This window comes from Colias croceus, chromosome 15 (assembly GCF_905220415.1).
Source record: "Colias croceus chromosome 15, ilColCroc2.1".
NCBI classification, from domain to species: Eukaryota; Metazoa; Arthropoda; class Insecta; order Lepidoptera; family Pieridae; genus Colias; species Colias croceus.
In genome coordinates, this window is record NC_059551.1 from 924342 (window position 1) to 943749 (window position 19408).

Genomic DNA, 19408 nt, shown 5'->3' on the forward strand with positions numbered 1-19408 from the left:
CATGTATCGTTTTATTTTCTTCCTTCTGACCTAAAAATATTATTTATGAATCATTTTCAAGTCAATAAAAATTTCAAAATGGCCCTCGATCCTAAGTAATCGAAGTAGTTTAGCATCTGCTTACTGAACAATATATTTATTTATATATAAACAATACGCTAAATCTTGAGTCTTGAGTGAGAATGGAATAATCTATGTAGAGCCTAGACTCTAGAGGATGTAACTTAGTTAATGCCTCTTGGAGGCGAAGTACTGTTTATTACAGTCAAAAGAGAACTACAGTAAAAACTTTCCGAAAATTCACTTGCCACAGCCTTGAATAGAACCGACTAAAATCTGTTAAAATTATACCTTTTGCATCGATCGCCAATTTTAAGGATATCTTTTGTTAAACTGTATCGCAATGTTATAATAAGGCTTGGTTGTACCTGTTCTGTGGTTGCACCATATTATAGTCAAAGTTATCAAAGTCGCAAGTCAAAAGACATCTCATGTTTTTACTTCAAGTGGTTAATCAACTTGTTAAAATATAAACAAGCACAGATGAAGAAAAAATTGCTAAAAGCATAAATTTAAAGTGCCCACACAATTGGTTTGTTCGGAGCCGTCGATGCGCGATTCCGACTCGCACTTGGCCGGTTTTATTTCCTTTTGAGGTTCGAAACCCCAAAAATTAACCAGGATAAGTTAATATCGGTATAGAATGCTAGTTAAGTATTATTTCATACGGCTGCCCCACCCTGAGCCACAGAATAATAACCTAGTAAGCATATGCATATGGTATATGTGTATTTAATTTTTTTAAATAAATGGATGAATGGAAATCTGCAAACTTTCTCTCATCACAATAGGGTATAAAAAAGTCAAATTATCAACCTAATCTCAGATACCAATCATATGACATATATACTGTATACATCATACATCGGTCAGGCCGTTTCTGAAGAGCGATAATAATTAACAGTAACACTGACACGAGAAAAACTCGATACTAAGTTTGTAGGACATTAATCTAAGTTCACAATAATTGTATAGGAAGTTAAGATATTAGCACGAGCAAAGCCGGGATTGTAAGTTAAGTTTAGAGATATAAAATTCCACTTGAATGCTCGTCAAATCACAAAATGCATACAACACAAAATTTGTAACAGGTAGCTTGTCTGCAAGATATGAAAATTAATCCTAACGTTCCTGTGGGAATATCGGTAAAAAAATAGTCTAAGTTTCTCCTTTAATAGCAACACCTTTATGTCAGTGACAGTGCCATCAAAATCGGTCCAGCAGTTCCTGAGATTAGTTGGAACAAACAGACAGACAAAAGTTGTAAACTTTACTATTTTAGTTTATCCGATTTTTATTAAATGTATATTATATTCATACACATCTGTACCTATGTATACATCCATAAACATTTAATAAAAATCAGTTATTTACAGTTATTTCAGTTAGTGGTACAAAATTTTGTAGTCTACAGGAGTGAAATCACGGGAGGAAGCAGTAGATTGATATTTTATATTATGTGAAATAAACTCTTGAATCTTCTGTCTAGTATATTACCTACAATATTATCTGAGCTCTAGCTTAATATTTGTATGATAGAATAGAAACAATAGCATTTGAGCTCATTTGAGAATTCAGAATAGGAATTCAGGAATTCAGTCGCGTACGCGCCGTCACGCTGACCGGTTCTGCTGTGCAATACATCTCGTGCTACAACTACAATGTCAAAGTGCGATAACTGTAACAAGGGCCTAACGAAAAGAACACCAGGATTGGAATGCAGCAAATGCGGAAAGGTTGTTCATGCAACCCAATCATGTACCGGATTGTCCTCCAAACAGCTCTCCGCCTTGCGTGGCGCCGGGAGCCTTGAATGGACCTGTGAGGAGTGTCAAATTAACTCGCCTCACAAAAAATCATCTTTTATAATACCTTTAGAGGAGGAAGAAGATGATAACATCTCAGAAGGGAACCAAGGTACAAGTTGTATAGACACTAACAAATTCCTAAAAGATATTACTTTAGAAATGAAAAGAATACTTAAGAAGGAGCTTCAGCCCATCGAAACATCCTTAACCTTCTGCTGTGACAAAATCGACGAACTAACGAGAACTGTTGAAGCCCAAAATAAACAAATAAAAGAACTAGAGAAAAAATATACTAACCTCAAAAACGAAAAATCACACCTCGATCTAGAAATAAATGCATTAAAACAACACGTGCGTTATATGGAACAGCAGCGTCTGGATACCGTCATAGAAGTTGCCAACATTCCGTCTCGTCCTAATGAAGACCTTCATGACTTATGTAACAAGTTAGCTGATAACCTAAATCTAACCAAAGAAGGAATCTCCAACATGAAGCGCCTGGAAGGAAAAAACGGACAGGATGGATGTATTCAACTGGAGTTCAAACAGGAGGAATTATGTAATTTGTGGATACGTGCTTCCAGACGCAGAGAGGTACTCGTGGGACAGGTAGTATGTGATGCAGCAGTACCAGCAGCTAAAACCAAAGTGATAGTACGCAAAGCCCTAACTAAAACAAATAAAACCCTGCTGTGGCAAGCTAAGCAAAAATTAACACCAAATTATAAATATGTGTGGTTCCAGAATGGGAATATATTAATCCGTAAATCAGAGAATGATAAACCTATTGTGATCAGAAGCGAAACAGACATTGAAAATCTCCTCAACCAGGCAGGACCAGCACATCATCGGCGGTAATAGATATAGTATTTTAAGTAGTCACTATAGTTCAGTCGAATATCCCAAGCAATAATTTAGAACTTTTTAATTGTAGTACATATAACTCATTTTGTAAAAAGGTTCCATCGTTAGCGAAATCTCAATTTAAGTTAAATTTAGTCCATATAAATGTAAGATCACTAATTAAAAATTTTTGCTATGTTTTAGAATTAATAAACAGTTCATGTTCACCAATATATATTCTCATATTAACTGAAGTAAACATTACAGATAATATCGCAAATATGTTCAATGTAAATGGCTATATAATGCACAAAAAGTTACGTAAGAATAAAAAAGGTGGAGGTATTATAATATACATACGGAACGTTCACGTATTTACATCCAAACATCACACTTTAAACCACTGTGAATCAATCATAGGTCATTTAACGACTAATCACAAATACGCTGCAACAATTTGTGCAATATATAGGCCACCCAACGAAAGTAAATACTTGTTCGTAAGGGAGATAAAGGATCTTTTATCTAGTAAGCCTTTTAAACACTTAGATATTTTTGTTATAGGAGACATGAACATAGATATAAAAATAAAGGGTAACATTCAAGATTTTTACATAAATAGCATGGCCGAGTGCGGTCTAACAAGTGTTATAACCGATTATACAAGAATTGAAATAAGAAACCAAATGATAACGCGTAGCGTAATCGATCACATTTTTGTAAGGACGCAACTGTTAGACGTGTACTCGGGCGCGCTCGGCACTGCAATGGCTGATCACCGTATGATCGTATTGTCGTGCATTGGACAATCATTAACACATGTACAGGATGACGTTAAAGTCATTCGAAAAATAGATAACATTAAACTTAATAATTTGCTTGATCATGTTAGCTGGGATGATTTTACGAATACAGAGTGTCCAGATAAATTATATAATAACTTAAAAAATACCATCCAAAATTGTTATAATCAATCACAATTTGAACAAATAATTTCAACATCAAGTAGAAGAAACAAAGACCCCTGGATTACTAACACCATAAAAACTATGTGTGAAAAAAAAGATTTATCTTTTATAGACTGGAAAAATGACCCGACTAATAAAATACTTCGATTAAAATACAATAAATTACGTAATAAAACGCGTAAATTCATAGAAAAATCAAGAAATAATTACTATCATAATCAAATTAATCAAAACTACAACAACAGTCACGCTTTATGGCAAATTTTGAATTCACTAACAGGTCGCTGCAAAAATTCAATAGACAACTGTATCTTAAAAGCATTTCATAAAAATTACATAGACATTAAAACAATTGCTAATAATTTTGCACAAGAATTTTATTATAGTATCAAAAAAATTATTCCTAAATGCAATAAGCGTCTATTATGTGAAAATGATATTATTATCCACAAAATAAATCAATGCTACTTAAAAAAGCTACCAGAGAAAAAGTATGTAGTATAATTAAAAAACTTAATACCAATAAAGCTCCCGGATTCGACAACATTCGATGTATTGACATAAAAAATATATGCACTAAAATCGTAGACATAATAGTTAAATTTATTAATGCATCTATTGTTAATGCTAAATATCCTATAGAGTTGAAAACTGGAATAATCCGACCTATTCACAAAAAGGGTACGCGAAGTGAGTATGAAAATTATCGCCCGATAACCATTCTTCCGGTATTAGACAAAATCGTGGAAAAATTTATAGCCGAACAAATGCAGAATTTCTATGCCGAAAATAAAATTTTATCTGTCTCCCAATTTGGATTTCAACCGTGTAAGTCAACTTCACAACTTTTGTCAAAATTTACAGATGAAGTAAACTCATGTCTCGATAACAAAAAACATGTACTGCTACTATTTATCGATTATAGTAGGGCATTCGATACACTCAGGCATGACACTCTTATACATAAACTAGACAACTCTGGTATTCGTGGACCTCTTCTGGGATGGTTTAAAGATTATCTTGCTAATAGAAAATTCCGTGTAAAAGTAGGCGATGAAATGAGCAATGAAATGACCGTCACCGAGGGTACAGCACAGGGCTCTGTGTTAGGACCTTTATTGTACTTGGCGTATGTAAATGATATGGAACATGTGATCAACCACTGTTCTATCTATCAATATGCTGATGACACCTGTCTAATAGCCTCAGACAAAAATATTAATACTGCAGCTCAACAGTTACAGGAAGATTTTACGCGTATCCTAATGTGGTCGCACGACGCGGGTCTTGTCATAAATGTTAAGAAAACAAAAATAGTACATGTACACTCGAGTCATTTGAAAAACTTTAATAATTTTAAAATCACGGCACACAATCACGTATGTCTTCACAAAGCTACATATTACAACCCAGACTGCTCGTGTGAATGTGTGGACCAAGTGCCTTATTATACTTACTTAGGACTAATTGTTGACAATAGATTTAATTGGAACCATCATATAAACTATGTGTGTGATAAACTTAGAGCCATACTCTCAAAATTTTATATTATCAGAAATAAAATACCATACAAAATTCTTCTTTCTATCTATAGATCATTGGCAGAATCAATAATACAGTACGGTATCACAAGTTATGGACGCACATTCAATACTTACATCGATAGAATCACAAATTTACAACTAAGACTAATCAAAAAAATTGTACCTATTAATATTAAAAACAAGTTTAAAGATAAACCTCTCGAACTATTTAGCTATTGTAATGTACTGCCAATAAGACAAATGTTTCAAAAGTTTTTTCACATAGAACAATTTCATAAAATAAACTTTCAAAATCCCATTTCGCATCAGTTTGCTACCAGACAAATAACTAATAATAAATTAATTATTCCTAAAGTACACAATTTTTATGGGAAGCGTACGGCAAATTTCCTATTACCCACTATACTTAATTCTATGCCACAAAAAGTCAAGAAGGATGTTAATATTAAAAACTACAAAATAATATACAAAAGATATTTTCACGAATTAATTAAAACAATAAAATAAACATAAAAACAACATTGTAATTTGTAATGAACACCCTGTAATAGATAAGGAACCGGTTTATGTACCTAGTTACTTCTGTGAGCGACTGTGAGCGTTGCCACAAACCTCGTAAGGTTTCGCATCGCAAAATTGTATTTGAAAGAAATGTGAAATTTTGTTTTATATTAATAAAATAAATAATAATAATAAAAATTAGAACTTCAATGTATTTAGTAGCCAATAGATGGCGTTGCTACTTGCTATTGAATTCGACCGACAGTACTAGAAAAGGCGATGTGCATTTACAAATATCAAATATATTTTACTATGATTTTTCATTTCATACTAATGAGCTTCTATCAAAATATGTATGTACCTAACTTTTATTTAGCATGATAGCAAATTAATAGACTCAAATAACTTGAACTGAATTGATTTTAATGAAATTTGGCACTATTTTCATGGTAGACTTTACTTATAAAGTTCTAAGGCTTGGTTGCAGAACTCTTAACTGTCTTACTACAAAAAAACTTTAGACAGGGTTTAACTTTAAGCACGGGTTCTCTTTAATCTGGTTTTGTCGTATTTCACATAGATAATTAAGTATTAAAGTGACAGATCCCTGGTTTAAAGTTAGACTGTGTTTAAATTGTTTTTGTGGTAAGAGTCTTACCGTAAGATCTTAGTGGTAGCATCATAATATTATAGTTTTACGTGATTTTATTTACTGATGGAATTTATTTTAACTATACGTGCTTTGCCCAGTTTGACCTCGCACAAAAGTAATTTATTGTATTAAAGATAGGAAGATAAAAAGATAAGAGATATGTAGTTTATAGTAATTGTATAGTGTAGCTGGTGTAGTTTTCTAGAGGTAAAAGAATGCTAAAAATCGTATCGGTAGTTTTTGGCACTATTTGTAAGGTTAATGTCAAAGGAGAATGGCAAACTCCCATAGGACTCTGGGCCTGATCGTTACACTGATGATTTATGGGTGATTAAATAGATAAAAATATACAGACTCTATGAATATAATAATTATAGATCTTTTCTATGGGATAGCAGAGATATTGGGATATTGATTAAGATCAATTTTGAATATAACGTTACTAAGGCCCTTCTGCCATTAGGTACGATACTTCTAGAATACTATACTCGCGTAGAATACTACTTAGATATTTGCTGGCTACCCGATGCTCGCATATTATGCGACTGAAAAATGACTAAATTCATCATTATTGTGCCTCGTTTTTGTGGACCGACGTTATAATAATAATAATTCATTTATTTATTATTGCAACAACAGTTACGTCGTTATGTCGAGCAATCAGCAATTCCAGTGACGAAGAAGCTCTTGCAGTTTTTCTTTTTTATAGAAATAGAAGACGCCAACGTAAGAGTAAGAAGTACTGGATTCATCCATATATTGAAAGAAACATAAATTGTAGAGTTTTTGTAGCCGAACGAGAACTACAACATGATGATTAGATATTTTTATCTTTCTAACGAAGAGATACGCGCGAGAGTCGAGACGCGATGCAAAAGCAACCGACACGGTGAGTAGTGCTATACTAGTCGCGGACGTGTAGGATACCAGTAGCGTAGTGTGCGAGCCTACATAAAAATGTATGTGAGATACTCCGCGGCGACTAGTCTCCGAGACTTGCAGGACACTTGAATCGCCTATGCGTATCGTAATGGGAGAAGGGCCTAAAACTTCACTCAAATGTCAAACAACAAACATAAACAAATCACTCATCACTGACACAATTATGATTAATAATTTGACATTTTATTAATGGCCAGCTACCTAAATAAAAATGTTATAATTATTATTGATTAAGTAAAACATGTTTTTATTTTATAGAATGATCTAAATAAATTAAGATATGTGTTAAAAATAAGTTAAGTTTTGCTTCTGATTTATAAAGCATTTGAATTCAATAAAATTAAAAATTAAATATAGACATTCATTCGTATTAATCGATATATTCGACTTTTTTACTCCTGACAACACTGACAATCTCTGCTTGATAAGACCGGTAGTCATAGAAATCTAAATAACAATGCCGGTAGTGAACACATTATCTTTTTTTTCAAAGATTTGTTTTCCCATAGAATCAGAAGTAAATATTTTACCAAGAATTACTAAAAATAACATAATGAATTTTAAATATATTATGATTTCTGTAACAGTTAGGCCCAGTTTCGCCATTCTCCTTTAACAGTAACGGTGACTTTCACAGAGACAGCGAAATGGGTTGCACCAGAGCATTTTTTAGCATAGTTTATCAAAGTTTCAATAATAATTGGGTAAACTATAATAATTTCAGGGTAAATAAAAGTCAGCAATATTCCATATAATATGTTTTATTGTAACTTAACTAAAAACATGTATTAGATACTACACTAACACTATATATACACAACACTGTACATTAAATGCATCGCTGGCACTTGATTCGAACTTCAGTAATGTCTCCATATTGGAATGTAAAAAGCCTATTGTTTCACAGAGTCGTTTAATTAATATGTCAGCTATTCGAAAATAATTCAATTTGTGTACAATCATGTCAGAATTTCATAGGGGGGTGGGATCGAATCAAGCGCGTCGCGACCGACATACAATAATACTACTCGAAGGCATCTCAAAGACTCATTCGTTTCTAATACTTTCCACGCCTTTTAATTAGTCTTTTAACACGTCTCTTAAGTACAATCCCTAGAAACATCCGCCACTCACACGTATGAACACTTTCGGCTCGACGTCGGTCGAGCGTCACCTCATTCGTAAAACTTATTGTCGAAATATCACAATTCACTCGACGAAAGCGCATCGAGCGTCCGTCTACAGAGCTGCCATCTATCGGAAGACTTCAACGCTGAACCCCGGCGCTAATATACATCATCGTTCGGGACGGGCCGGCTCGGCCTATCTGTCTATTTTACAATCTTATAAATACAAAAAGTCGGCGGCCGTCCCGCCCGAAGGACCGAACTAAATATGTACAACACGACACCATCAGAACGAAACAGAGATTCCGGGAGGGGGCAAAACGAGTCACTGGGAGTCAATTTCGAACTCACTATCAACTTAACAATACTGAGATTACCGGGCGGCGGTCGCGGGGGGGCAGGGGGCAGGGGGCAGGGGGCAGGGGGCGGGGCACAGCTCACACGAGCTTGACGGCGGAGTCGGCGCGCAGGCGCGCGAGCGACTTCTTGACGCGCAGCGCCGTGAGCCTGACGGGCGGGTTGTGGTGCCAGCACTCGGCCGCGAGGCGCGCGAGGCCCGCCAGCGGCGGGCTGCGGGCCCAGCGGGCCGGCGCGGCGGGCCGCTCGCGCGCGCGCACCACCACCGCGTGCATGTCCTCGAAGCTGGGGTCGGGCGGCACGCGGCCCGCGTACGGCAGCGCGTAGGGCTCCGCGCGCCCGTCCTCCGTGGCGCAGCGCCGCCCGAGCTCCCACAGCACGAGCCCGAGCGAGTACACGTCGGCCATCTTGAACGCCTCGAAGTTGGTGACGTCGAGCCGCTCGTCGAGCACCTCGGGCGCCATGTAGCGGCGCGTGCCCACGCGCGTGTTGGGCGCGATGTCCACCTCGTCGCGCTCCGCCACGTAGCGCACGGCCAGCCCGAAGTCCGCGATGGCGCACTGCCCGTTGCGCTTCACGAGGATGTTCTTGCTCTTGATGTCGCGGTGCGCGATCGCCGGCTTGCCCTTCGTGCCGAAGATGTCCATGTGCAGGTGCGCCAGCCCGCTCACTATCGAGTACGCCATCGTGAGCATGCCGTTCGTGTCCAGTACGACCGTCTGCAGGTAGTCGTGCAGCGAGCCGTGCTCGTGGTAGTCCGTGATGAGCAACATCTGCGTCCAGGAGCCGGTGCCCTTGATGTCGGCGGCGATGAAGCCGAGGATGTTCTCGTGGCGCATGAGCACCGTCTGGTAGATCTCGGTCTCGCGGAACCAGGACGCCTCCTCGGTGGTGAAGAACACCTTGACGGCGACCTTCTCGCCGCGCCACGTGGCGAGCCACACCTCGCCGTAGCGGCCCTTGCCGATGGACTCGAGCATCTGGATCTGCTTGGCGACGGTGCGCTGCACGAGCAGCGGCAGGCCGGAGCCGGAGCCCGAGGAGGCGTCGGGCGGCGGCGCGGGCGGCGAGGGCGGGCGCTTGGGCCCGCGGCGCCGCAGCAGCAGCCACAGCGCGGCCAGCGCCGCCAGCAGCGCCACGCCCAGCGCGGCGGCGGCCAGCGCGCCCGGGCTGGCCCCGCCCCCCGCCGCGCGCGGCGCCTCCGTCACCTCGGGCGGCGGCTCGGGCAGCGCGGGGTGCAGGCGCCGGTTGCACAGGTCGCGCGAGCAGCACTCGATCACCTTCGGGTGCTGGTGCGGCACTTGCGAGCTCTTGCACTGGAAAACATAACATCGACACGTTAGATATGATACGTTTCGCATAATTTCGCATTTCGTTTTTTTCGTAATGCTTGTGTATAATAAAAAAATATAATAAAAGATGAATTTACGAATTTATAATATCATTGTAGCGGTACACATAAAGCCCACTCTAAGACATTAATTTTCTTTATAAAAAAATCGAAATCACTCACACTTGAAATTGTTACATATTGTTATTCTAGCCGTGAGGATCTGTCAAAGGCTAAGAATAAAGCTGTAGATACTCCTAAAACATAAATAAATAAATGATCCCCTCACCTGCATGAATCCCGATTCATCCGGCGGCAGGCAGCCGGCGGTCCTATCGAGCACGACCAGCCCATTGTCATCGAGCACCTCCTCCACGGACACGAAGCAGTAGCCACCCGGCTGCGTGCTGCACGTGCCGTTGGGCGCGCCGTCGGGGCACGCGCTCGCGCCCGAGCACTCGCACAGTATGCCCCGACCTGCGAAATTAACAAAGTATGGGTTAGATATTGGTTAGGTAATATGTTATAAATCTGAAGAATATTTTGATATTATAAAGTAGATGTTACAGTCTACTGGTCAAAACCACTTTGGACTGTAAAAATCAGCCAAAAACATTTTTGACCAATGCTCTTAATAAAAAAACGTTTTTTAAACATAAAGCATTTTATTATATTACATTTATTGATTTTAAGACATTCGTATAATTAATGAGAAACCACATGTTATAACTTATGTAGAACATCAGGAAATTATCAATCTATTCATACGCTATTTTGCATTACAAACAGGTTGAGACGAAATGAATGTTAACTGTAGCCATATTTGCATTATGAAATCGTCTAGATAAGTACGTCACAATATGAAGATTATAAACGTGTTTACAGACATATTTTAATACAATAATGACTTAGATGTAAGTATTATTTATTACTACCCTTACTACTACTAATGAAATGCTCATATAGGTATTAACACGTTAGCTGCGAAACAGGGCTTGAAACACCCTGTCCGTGTCTCGTCGTTATAGCGGTAGGAAAAAACTTAAACTTCTCTGTCGTGCGGGAGGCATAACTTTCATCTGGTTCAGTGTAGGAAAGTGATATCTATATATCTGAGATGTGCTATTGATTCTTAGTTCAATGGTATACCGACCTTAATACCGGGTTTCTTAGACCTCGTGCCGCACTGAACAAATAAAAATTCTAACACAGTGCGGAACGAGGTTGCGAACACCTCGTACCACCACGCACCTCGTACCGCACCCTAAGCTAGCTTCACGCGGTTAGTGTTGTGCAACGCATTCGAGACTATTTGTGGAACAACTTATTGAAGCTTTTACAAAGAAGGACTTGAATGTGGATACAGGTAATTTTCAAACATCCTAACTACTCGTTATAATAAATATCGTTAATAGAAACGTGAATGTGACATGTTGAGTAACTTTCTTCAAATAGGTTGATAATCATGATTACTATTAGTGTGTTTGTTCATTGAATCAACTAGCGGCAAATCCAAAACACCCGGCAATCGGTGTATGGCTCATCAAAATTTAACTCTTGCCCAAGTCAACAAGCCAACAAACAAGGCACATCATCTCTTAAAGGGATCAAAGAAGAGTAGATGTGTAGGATGTTACGAAAAACTCCGCACCTTCTTAACAAGTCGTGAGGCCGAAAAAGGTAAAGGAAATTCTCACAGAATGCACTGGTTGCAAAGAATATTATTGTTTGGCCTGTTTTAATGAAAAACGTCCATAAGTTTGATAAATAAATACAATTAAATAAAATCGATATTTCTTTTCCCATCACTAAATTATATGAAAAACTGCTATTGTTCAGTGCGGTATGGTGTACATCAGACCCCACATTTTATTTTACCCATAGAATCTAAACTAACTAATCTAACCACGGGCGACGGTAGATTTAGGTTAATGAACTCATTGTTAATAATAATCACGACAAAAGCCGCACACTTTGTCTTATTTGGCGCCAAAAAAACGATTTTGGTCTCCTACGGGCGGTGGGGTTTAATATGCCTCGTGCCGCCACAATCTCTGGTATAGGACAAGGTTTAAAACGACCCGTAACGCAGTAATGGAAAGTACAGATATTTCTGTGCCGCAGTGAACGTGTTAAAATATTTGGCCAGTGCAGTGGGAGAACTTAAACCTCATAGGAGGAGGCCCGTGTCCCATCAGTGAGAACAAATATGGACAAATATGGATTATCATATCAAAATAAATAAAAAGAACAACGCCAGCACACGCGCCGGGTCGTCTCAACATCTTGTTGCACTCACATGCGCAGGCGCAGACGCACCCGCAACCTGACCTAGGCAAACTTGGAGACGTGCCATACAAGCGGAAGTGCATGCAGCCCGCTCGCTCGTTATGAATTAACACATGCAAAGACATTACTTGTGCTGTAACGATCATGTTGATTCACTCCCAACTTTGGACGAAGGAAGTATGTGATCTGAACTACCATTAGAAGTTTTATGAACTAACCAGTGTCCAGTGGCTTCTCTCGTGTGGAAACCGGATAAAAATTACCCTATCTTCGTGCCCATCTACACTATAATCTACACCAAATTGCTTTCTGATTAGATGAGCTGTATGTGCGAGAAAGAATAACAAACATGCAAACACTCCAAAGTAATTATTTCATAGTAATAATACTAATTTTCACGTTTACAATATTAGTAGGAGTAGGACAAAAGGAACTTCGATAGAAGGGTATATCATTTGTTCTAACAAAATAATGCAACAACAATGATCCTATTAGTTAGACGAACATACCCCGTCGATAGGTGTCAGAGCACAAATTCAATTACTTAGATCGGACAAAGGCTATTACGGACAAAATGCGAATCTGTCGAATTAATCTCGTTACTAACACGTGTGGCAAAGCTGGGGTTTTGTTTAATGCTGTTAAGGTTACATTATCATGATGTCTTAAAAGTTAAAGTAGTTTTATTTTTAGTGTGCGAAAGTGCTGGCACTAGACGACCTATTTAGCTCTGTCATTTTTCTACACGGGAAATAAAACTGCTTTAAGACATCATGGTATGGAAACATGGTATTTGCTTAGTGTAACATAACAGCCTTACCTTGATGAATAGAAAGAGAATTTTACATATGCTGTTCTAAATACTCATACATTTAAACATTGCTCGATTTCTGAAGCAAATATGTACTTCGTTCCAATAATAATTCGGGATGAGAGACATCATCCTGTAATACATTGGCAATGATAATTAGTTCCAGGTAACATGGATAACTGGGACACACGATACGACGCAAGAGGAAAAACGTCACGTTCGATTCATAATTATTTTAATGCGTCATTGCGACTAATACGAAAGGATATGTATAATATGATATAGGAAAAACCGTATTGAACAACTGTGGTTACGGCTGTCATAATCTATCTAGTCAGATTGAACTTCATAGAGTTACTAAGAAATAGATCAAACTCGAGTCCGGCTGAACATCATAGAGTCGATAAAAATAGATCAGACAGCCTGTTAATGTTATTTTCAGTTCATATATTTATGAAAATAGTGTTTATCTCTTATTTCATTCAATTAAATATTTAGTAGAACATTTGGTATTACAATCAAAATTCAAATAAACAGGCGTTGAAACGTATCACGAACCTAATCAACCAGTTTTTCCAACCTGCGTTGTTGTCATCCTATCTAAGTCATACTACGTATAAATAATTGTATGTTTATATGTATTTCTTTTACAGATATGAACAACTTGTTAGAAGCATATTACTTAAATGTATCAAGGCAATACAAATTAACTATTGTCTAATAAACCGGAGAAAATAAATGCAAGCTTTATCAAACTAATTAGTAATATTGAAAGTTGAAAGTAATTGTTAAATCGATTAAATCATAACTATCAAGGTTTATTTAAGTACACAATATAAAATCGAACCAAGATTGCTACTGTCTAGACTAGAACATTTATGAAAATGAGATTCGAATAACTGGCATTCAATCATTATGGTCAATGTAGCGGAGAATAATTTAAATTTATGAGCAGATAAATCTATTTCTCGTCTTAAATTTAAAGGTATACATTCAATGTTGATTTACAATTGTATTATCTATTTGAACAATGGAATACTAATCCAACTAAAGATATAATTTTACAACCTATACAAATTGCGTTATTCTGAAATTCTCTAAAATCTAACAAGATTTCTCTAAAGAATCGGGACAAATGTTCAAGGCATGGAAAATATCAAGTTCTTTCAATGTAGAGAAGGAAAACAATACGATATCGAGAAGTCGTGTTACAGCTGAGAATGGCAATTAATAAACTTATGAGGCTTGATTTATATAGTTTAGCAATTACAATCCCGCACATACATACATAGATTGCGCGACAAATGCGAACTTCCATGTATGCAATGTCCAAGGTAGATATTTATCGCGTCTTCATAAAATTTTCCACTCCACCTAACATTAAATGCTATTTTTATATCATATCGGAGCGAGTTATTAATTCCAATTACCCCAGTTATGATAAGTCGCTAATCAATCGTGGAAACGTTTTCATTATTTTCATCGTCACCTGGTTTTGTTTGTTTTGGATCATGGATATCAGCAAATTCATTACTTTCATTATCATGGATATTCGAACTCAGAGTCTACGAAAGTGTCTTCCTTCTATTGAGTTAGATATATTTTACATTTTTATTTCACATAGAGGCTAGAGCAGTCTTGTGGAAGTAACGTAGTTTCTATTTATAATAACTGATGTTTGAGCGGAGAATGAATAGGGCTCCGGTTTTTTGGCACATTCGACAGGTACCCGGCCCTTAGACCCATATAAGGGATCGGCGTGAATCTTAAAAACAACAATAGGCTCCGATGGCAGGTAGGCTTTTGGGAGACGGATAGATGTGTTTACTTTCCAAAGTATTAAAACTCATCTATTTCTGATCTCTCATGTTTTAAATCTTTGGACTACTTTATCTAAAATAATTCAATTAGGAAATACCTACGTAGGTACTAACATTTTATAATAAGTTGTTAGGCTTGTTTTCTTGTGAAGCATTTGATTCAATATTCCGACCAAAATAATAAGATCTTTGGTCATTACATTATTTAATACCTATCCTATGGCAAATAAAAACCATTTCTGAAGATTCGGCATTTTATAATTCATGGCAGAATTTAAAAAAACTTTTATAAACAGCAAACTATTCAATCAATCTAATAATTAAGAATCTAACGAGAAGGGATCCAATTATAAAACATCATTAGTGCTGGAATCCTAGCAATGTAAAACAGAAACGTAGCTATAATTAGATATAAACTATGCTAGTTATTAACTGATATCGACTGTAATGTGAGATACATCGTAAATGTTACAAATAAACTGGCCCTATGACGCGACTTAGCGATAAAACTGAATGAACTATTGTCACTACGGTTTATTCTTGGCCATTCGCGAGGACGTTTAGCATAATCTAGGCTTACTTACGACTCGGAACGAACTAACTACAAAGACAGGAAACGACCCAACCTCATCCTCTAGCCATAGAACCACTCACTGGCCAACGATACCGATACACAAATGTGAAATCACAACACCAACACATAAATATAGCAATGGAGACAATCTGAGATAAAACCACGTACTCTCACGTAATCTCATGTCGGAGAAAATCCGTAGCGGTCCAGGCGAAGCGTCCGCGCTATCATTTAAATTTAACTTGGGACACCGCCGTCTGTCGCCGGCTATATTTTTACACCGCGTATAATTCACGACACACGCAGTCTCAGCAGAGGAACGATCGACTCGAAACGCGCGCGTCTCTCGCAAGGGATGCGGCGCGAATGAGTCGTGCGCGGCGCGCGGCGTTCCCCTCGGCCGCGTGTCCCCCGCGCCCGCCCCCCCGCGTCGCCCCCGCTTGCGCCCCGCACCCGATCCGGTGCAGTATGCACTATGCACTACACACTACAGCCTCCACATGGCTCGAGCTCGAAGCACGCCGGGCCGATCGCGATAGCGCGCGAGCATTCATTGACTGCCGAGATAATAGCAACATTTTGTACACGTAAACATTACAACGGGGCGTCCGGCCAAATCGACACTAATCAAAAGACGCCGCGCCTGTGATCATGATTGTTTTGAAATGTATGTTTATTTATGTGTCATGAATTTTTATGTTTTCCTATTAAAGTCGGCTTTTTCCTTGGAAGTCTCAAAGTAAATTCTGAATAAATGAAATATTCAATTTCACATTCCTTATCGGGCAACTATCTAAACATACATACAAGAATAGCTATACTGTGTACAAAGTACTTACATTAAATTTCGACCACAACAACTGTTTTGTAACAAACACATATTATAAAGAAATCTTTGTTTCTAACACAAGAACTCTTATTCACGAACGAGGAAGTCGGAGAAATAAATTTATTTTCGGTACAACAGACAGAGAATATTATCGCAAAGTTCAAGAACAGCTTTCATAATATACAACATGTATCATTGTGTTATATCTACAAGATTTTCCTTGATGGATCCACGGGTGGATTACATATAGATAACAATGTCTATAGATAATATTTTTAGACACACGTGTATCATTAATTATTTAATTGTAATAAAGGTTTACTAATTAAACAGATAATTAAATTTAAGCGACGACAACTGTATTACCAAAAGACATAAAATAAACAAAACACGCGTAACCACTAACCAGACACAAATAAATCATTTAACACAAACTAATAAGTTGTTTTGTATTTAATACCAAAATTTCTCATCGACTATCCCGTCACTACATACCTACATAGTATAAAGAGAACAAGTAAGTTTAATCTTTGTTCCGCGCCCACCCGGGTGAGCGCCCGTCCGATTAGGCCCCTTCTGGCCTCCTCCAATCAAGCGACAGCTCAAGCCGAGGTTCGTGGTCCCCGTCAAGGGGGAACGCCCTTGTGCATGTCTCTACCAGGGTGAACCTTCAGTTCACCCCCGCGTCCGCGTTAAAATGTAGAAGCCCTTCTGGCTAACATTGAGAGACACCACACAAAAAAAAAAAATCTTTGTTCATGTACGTACGCAAGTTTGACGCATGCACACAACGCCGCTCGGATCCTTCTCATGTCATGGACCGTCCTCGTTAGGGGCGCGCCATTTGCTATGAGCGGTCGGTGTTTGTTTATACAATTATTAAAAATATCAACGTGACAAGTGATAACCCTACGCCTCGCGAGTGTAGGTACCGTGCGCTCCTAAACACCGGGAGTCGGCCTACTTGTTCTCTTTATACTATGCTATCCCTAACGCTATAAAACGTAATTGCTATGATCTAATCAACTATTAAACGATACTTTTACTACTGAACCCACATTATTTTAATAGCTACAGTTCAAAATTATGAGTTGCATTTATCTTTATTTATCAACTAGCTTGGTGCCCGTGGCTCCGTTCACATGCACATCGTATTTTTAACTATTAACTAGTATGTAACGCAATTAAAGATATTTTCATGACAAAGGTCATGAACATAGTCTTGTTCTGCTCAAAATATTTTTTTTTATATAATATTGGACCATTTTCGTTCAGTAAACTTGAAAATAGCTTTAAGCCACAGGGTCACAGTATTTGACTTTAGAATTTTATCTAGTGTTCGCATTTAATAATTTTAGAAATATAACGAAAAGGTATAGTCTACCTATAGCCTAGTAGAGCTTTCATTTGAAACAGAGATACTGAAATCTATCAGTATCTTGGAATTATTTTCAATGAAAAAAGTTACTAATAACAAGAAAAATTCGCCTCGATTCTTCAAAACATAAAACAACACACATTCCACCATAGTCTATCACACGAAAATCGAATACCCTCTTGCATACATGTATCTTGCACATACTCTTCACGTTTCACGCGAATTTCTCCCCTACTCCTAACAAATGTTCGTTTATTGGTACCACATTTGTGTGCACAATTTGGGCGTGCACATGTTCCCGAGGTACCGATATATCTCCGATCGGCCATTAAGGGTCCGTTCACACAGACCGGCTCTGAGAGGAGAGCAGATTCTTATCACGATGAAAACAGAGTTTTTAGTATTTGTAACTTAAGGTTTATTTTTGCGTGTGCACTGCTTTTGACATTAAGAATGCTTGAACGCGCTTGGTGTGAAATAATAAGAGGAGCTGACCGGCTCCGATCGCGTACTTTTTCTCGTTCGCGCAGCCGTTCAGCTCCGATTATATTCGCATCCGCTTTCAGATAGCTTCCAGCTGGTCTATGTGAAATAGTTGACGGCTCCGCTCCGACCAACTCCAAGCGTATACGATCCGGTCTGTGTGAAAAGAAAAATGCGCGCCGATGCTCTCCGAGCCTGTCTGTGTGAACGGACCCTTATGCATCTCAAGGATGCGCCGCGGACTTTGCGCAGGGTTGCATTTTGTACGAATTAATGTTTTAATTGATAAACTGGATACCAGAATTTTATTAAAACTACGCAAATTTAGAAATCAAAGGCATAATCGTCATTTTCTTCATCCTATCATATCGCTATGATCTGACTGGCAAGTCATGACGAAATTATCAATAAACACGTTAATTTTCAAAATCATCTGAAGATATCTGACCTTATAAACGCTTGTTTTTTTGATGACAAGAGTTTTCTATTATCCTGGTTTTAGGAAATCCACGTTTATTTCGACAGAGTAGAAAGGTAGAAGCTGAGCTTTTTTTGTTAAATTTTCTACAAACGAATAGGCGAAATTTGTATTCAATTTATATTAAATCATATAAAACAATATTATTATTGATGTATATTAGATATAACTTGTAGTTCATTTATTTATGGGTTTTTTATCTGTGCAATCTTATCGGACACTTACAGATTAAAAAGTTTGCCCTAAATTGTGTAAAATTTGTAACACTTTTATAAAACAACATTTATCACTATGTGAGTGTAGGTACAATATTATTCTTATCATCAATTAAGACTGAACAAAATGGTTGATTAAAATTTACAAGTTATCAATGTGTACTTGTGTAAAATCTGAGATAACTGTGTAACTGTAACTGTGAATATCCACGTTAAAAGTCTGTCAGTCCCGCACACAGTGTACCAAGTGAAAACTTTTAATAAACTTTGATCACCAACGTAAAGTGTGTGTAAATTGTAGAAAAAATATAAAAATGCCATGATAAATTAAATTATTAGGACCTAAATGAATGTTAAGATGACCTTAATAAGTCAACATTTAATAAAAGTTAATAATCT

At 37.9% G+C, this 19408-nt stretch overlaps 1 protein-coding gene across 3 annotated transcripts in view; it reads right to left on the reverse strand.

The window, feature by feature from the left end:
• Nucleotides 1-8063: 8063 nt before the first annotated feature.
• Nucleotides 8064-19408, reverse strand: part of LOC123698257 (bone morphogenetic protein receptor type-1B) — a 105780-nt gene continuing 94435 nt past the window's right edge. For 2 of the 3 annotated variants that reach the window (XM_045644836.1, XM_045644837.1), the window contains 2 exons: nt 10422-10609; nt 8064-10118 (listed from right to left, as the gene is read on the reverse strand). In XM_045644836.1, the coding sequence (XP_045500792.1) occupies nt 8883-10118; nt 10422-10609 (1424 nt within the window). In that variant the 3' untranslated portion in view covers nt 8064-8882. Of the gene's footprint in view, nt 10119-10421; nt 10610-15794; nt 15983-19408 lie in introns of those variants that run through there. The other variant, XM_045644838.1, reaches the window with a different exon arrangement.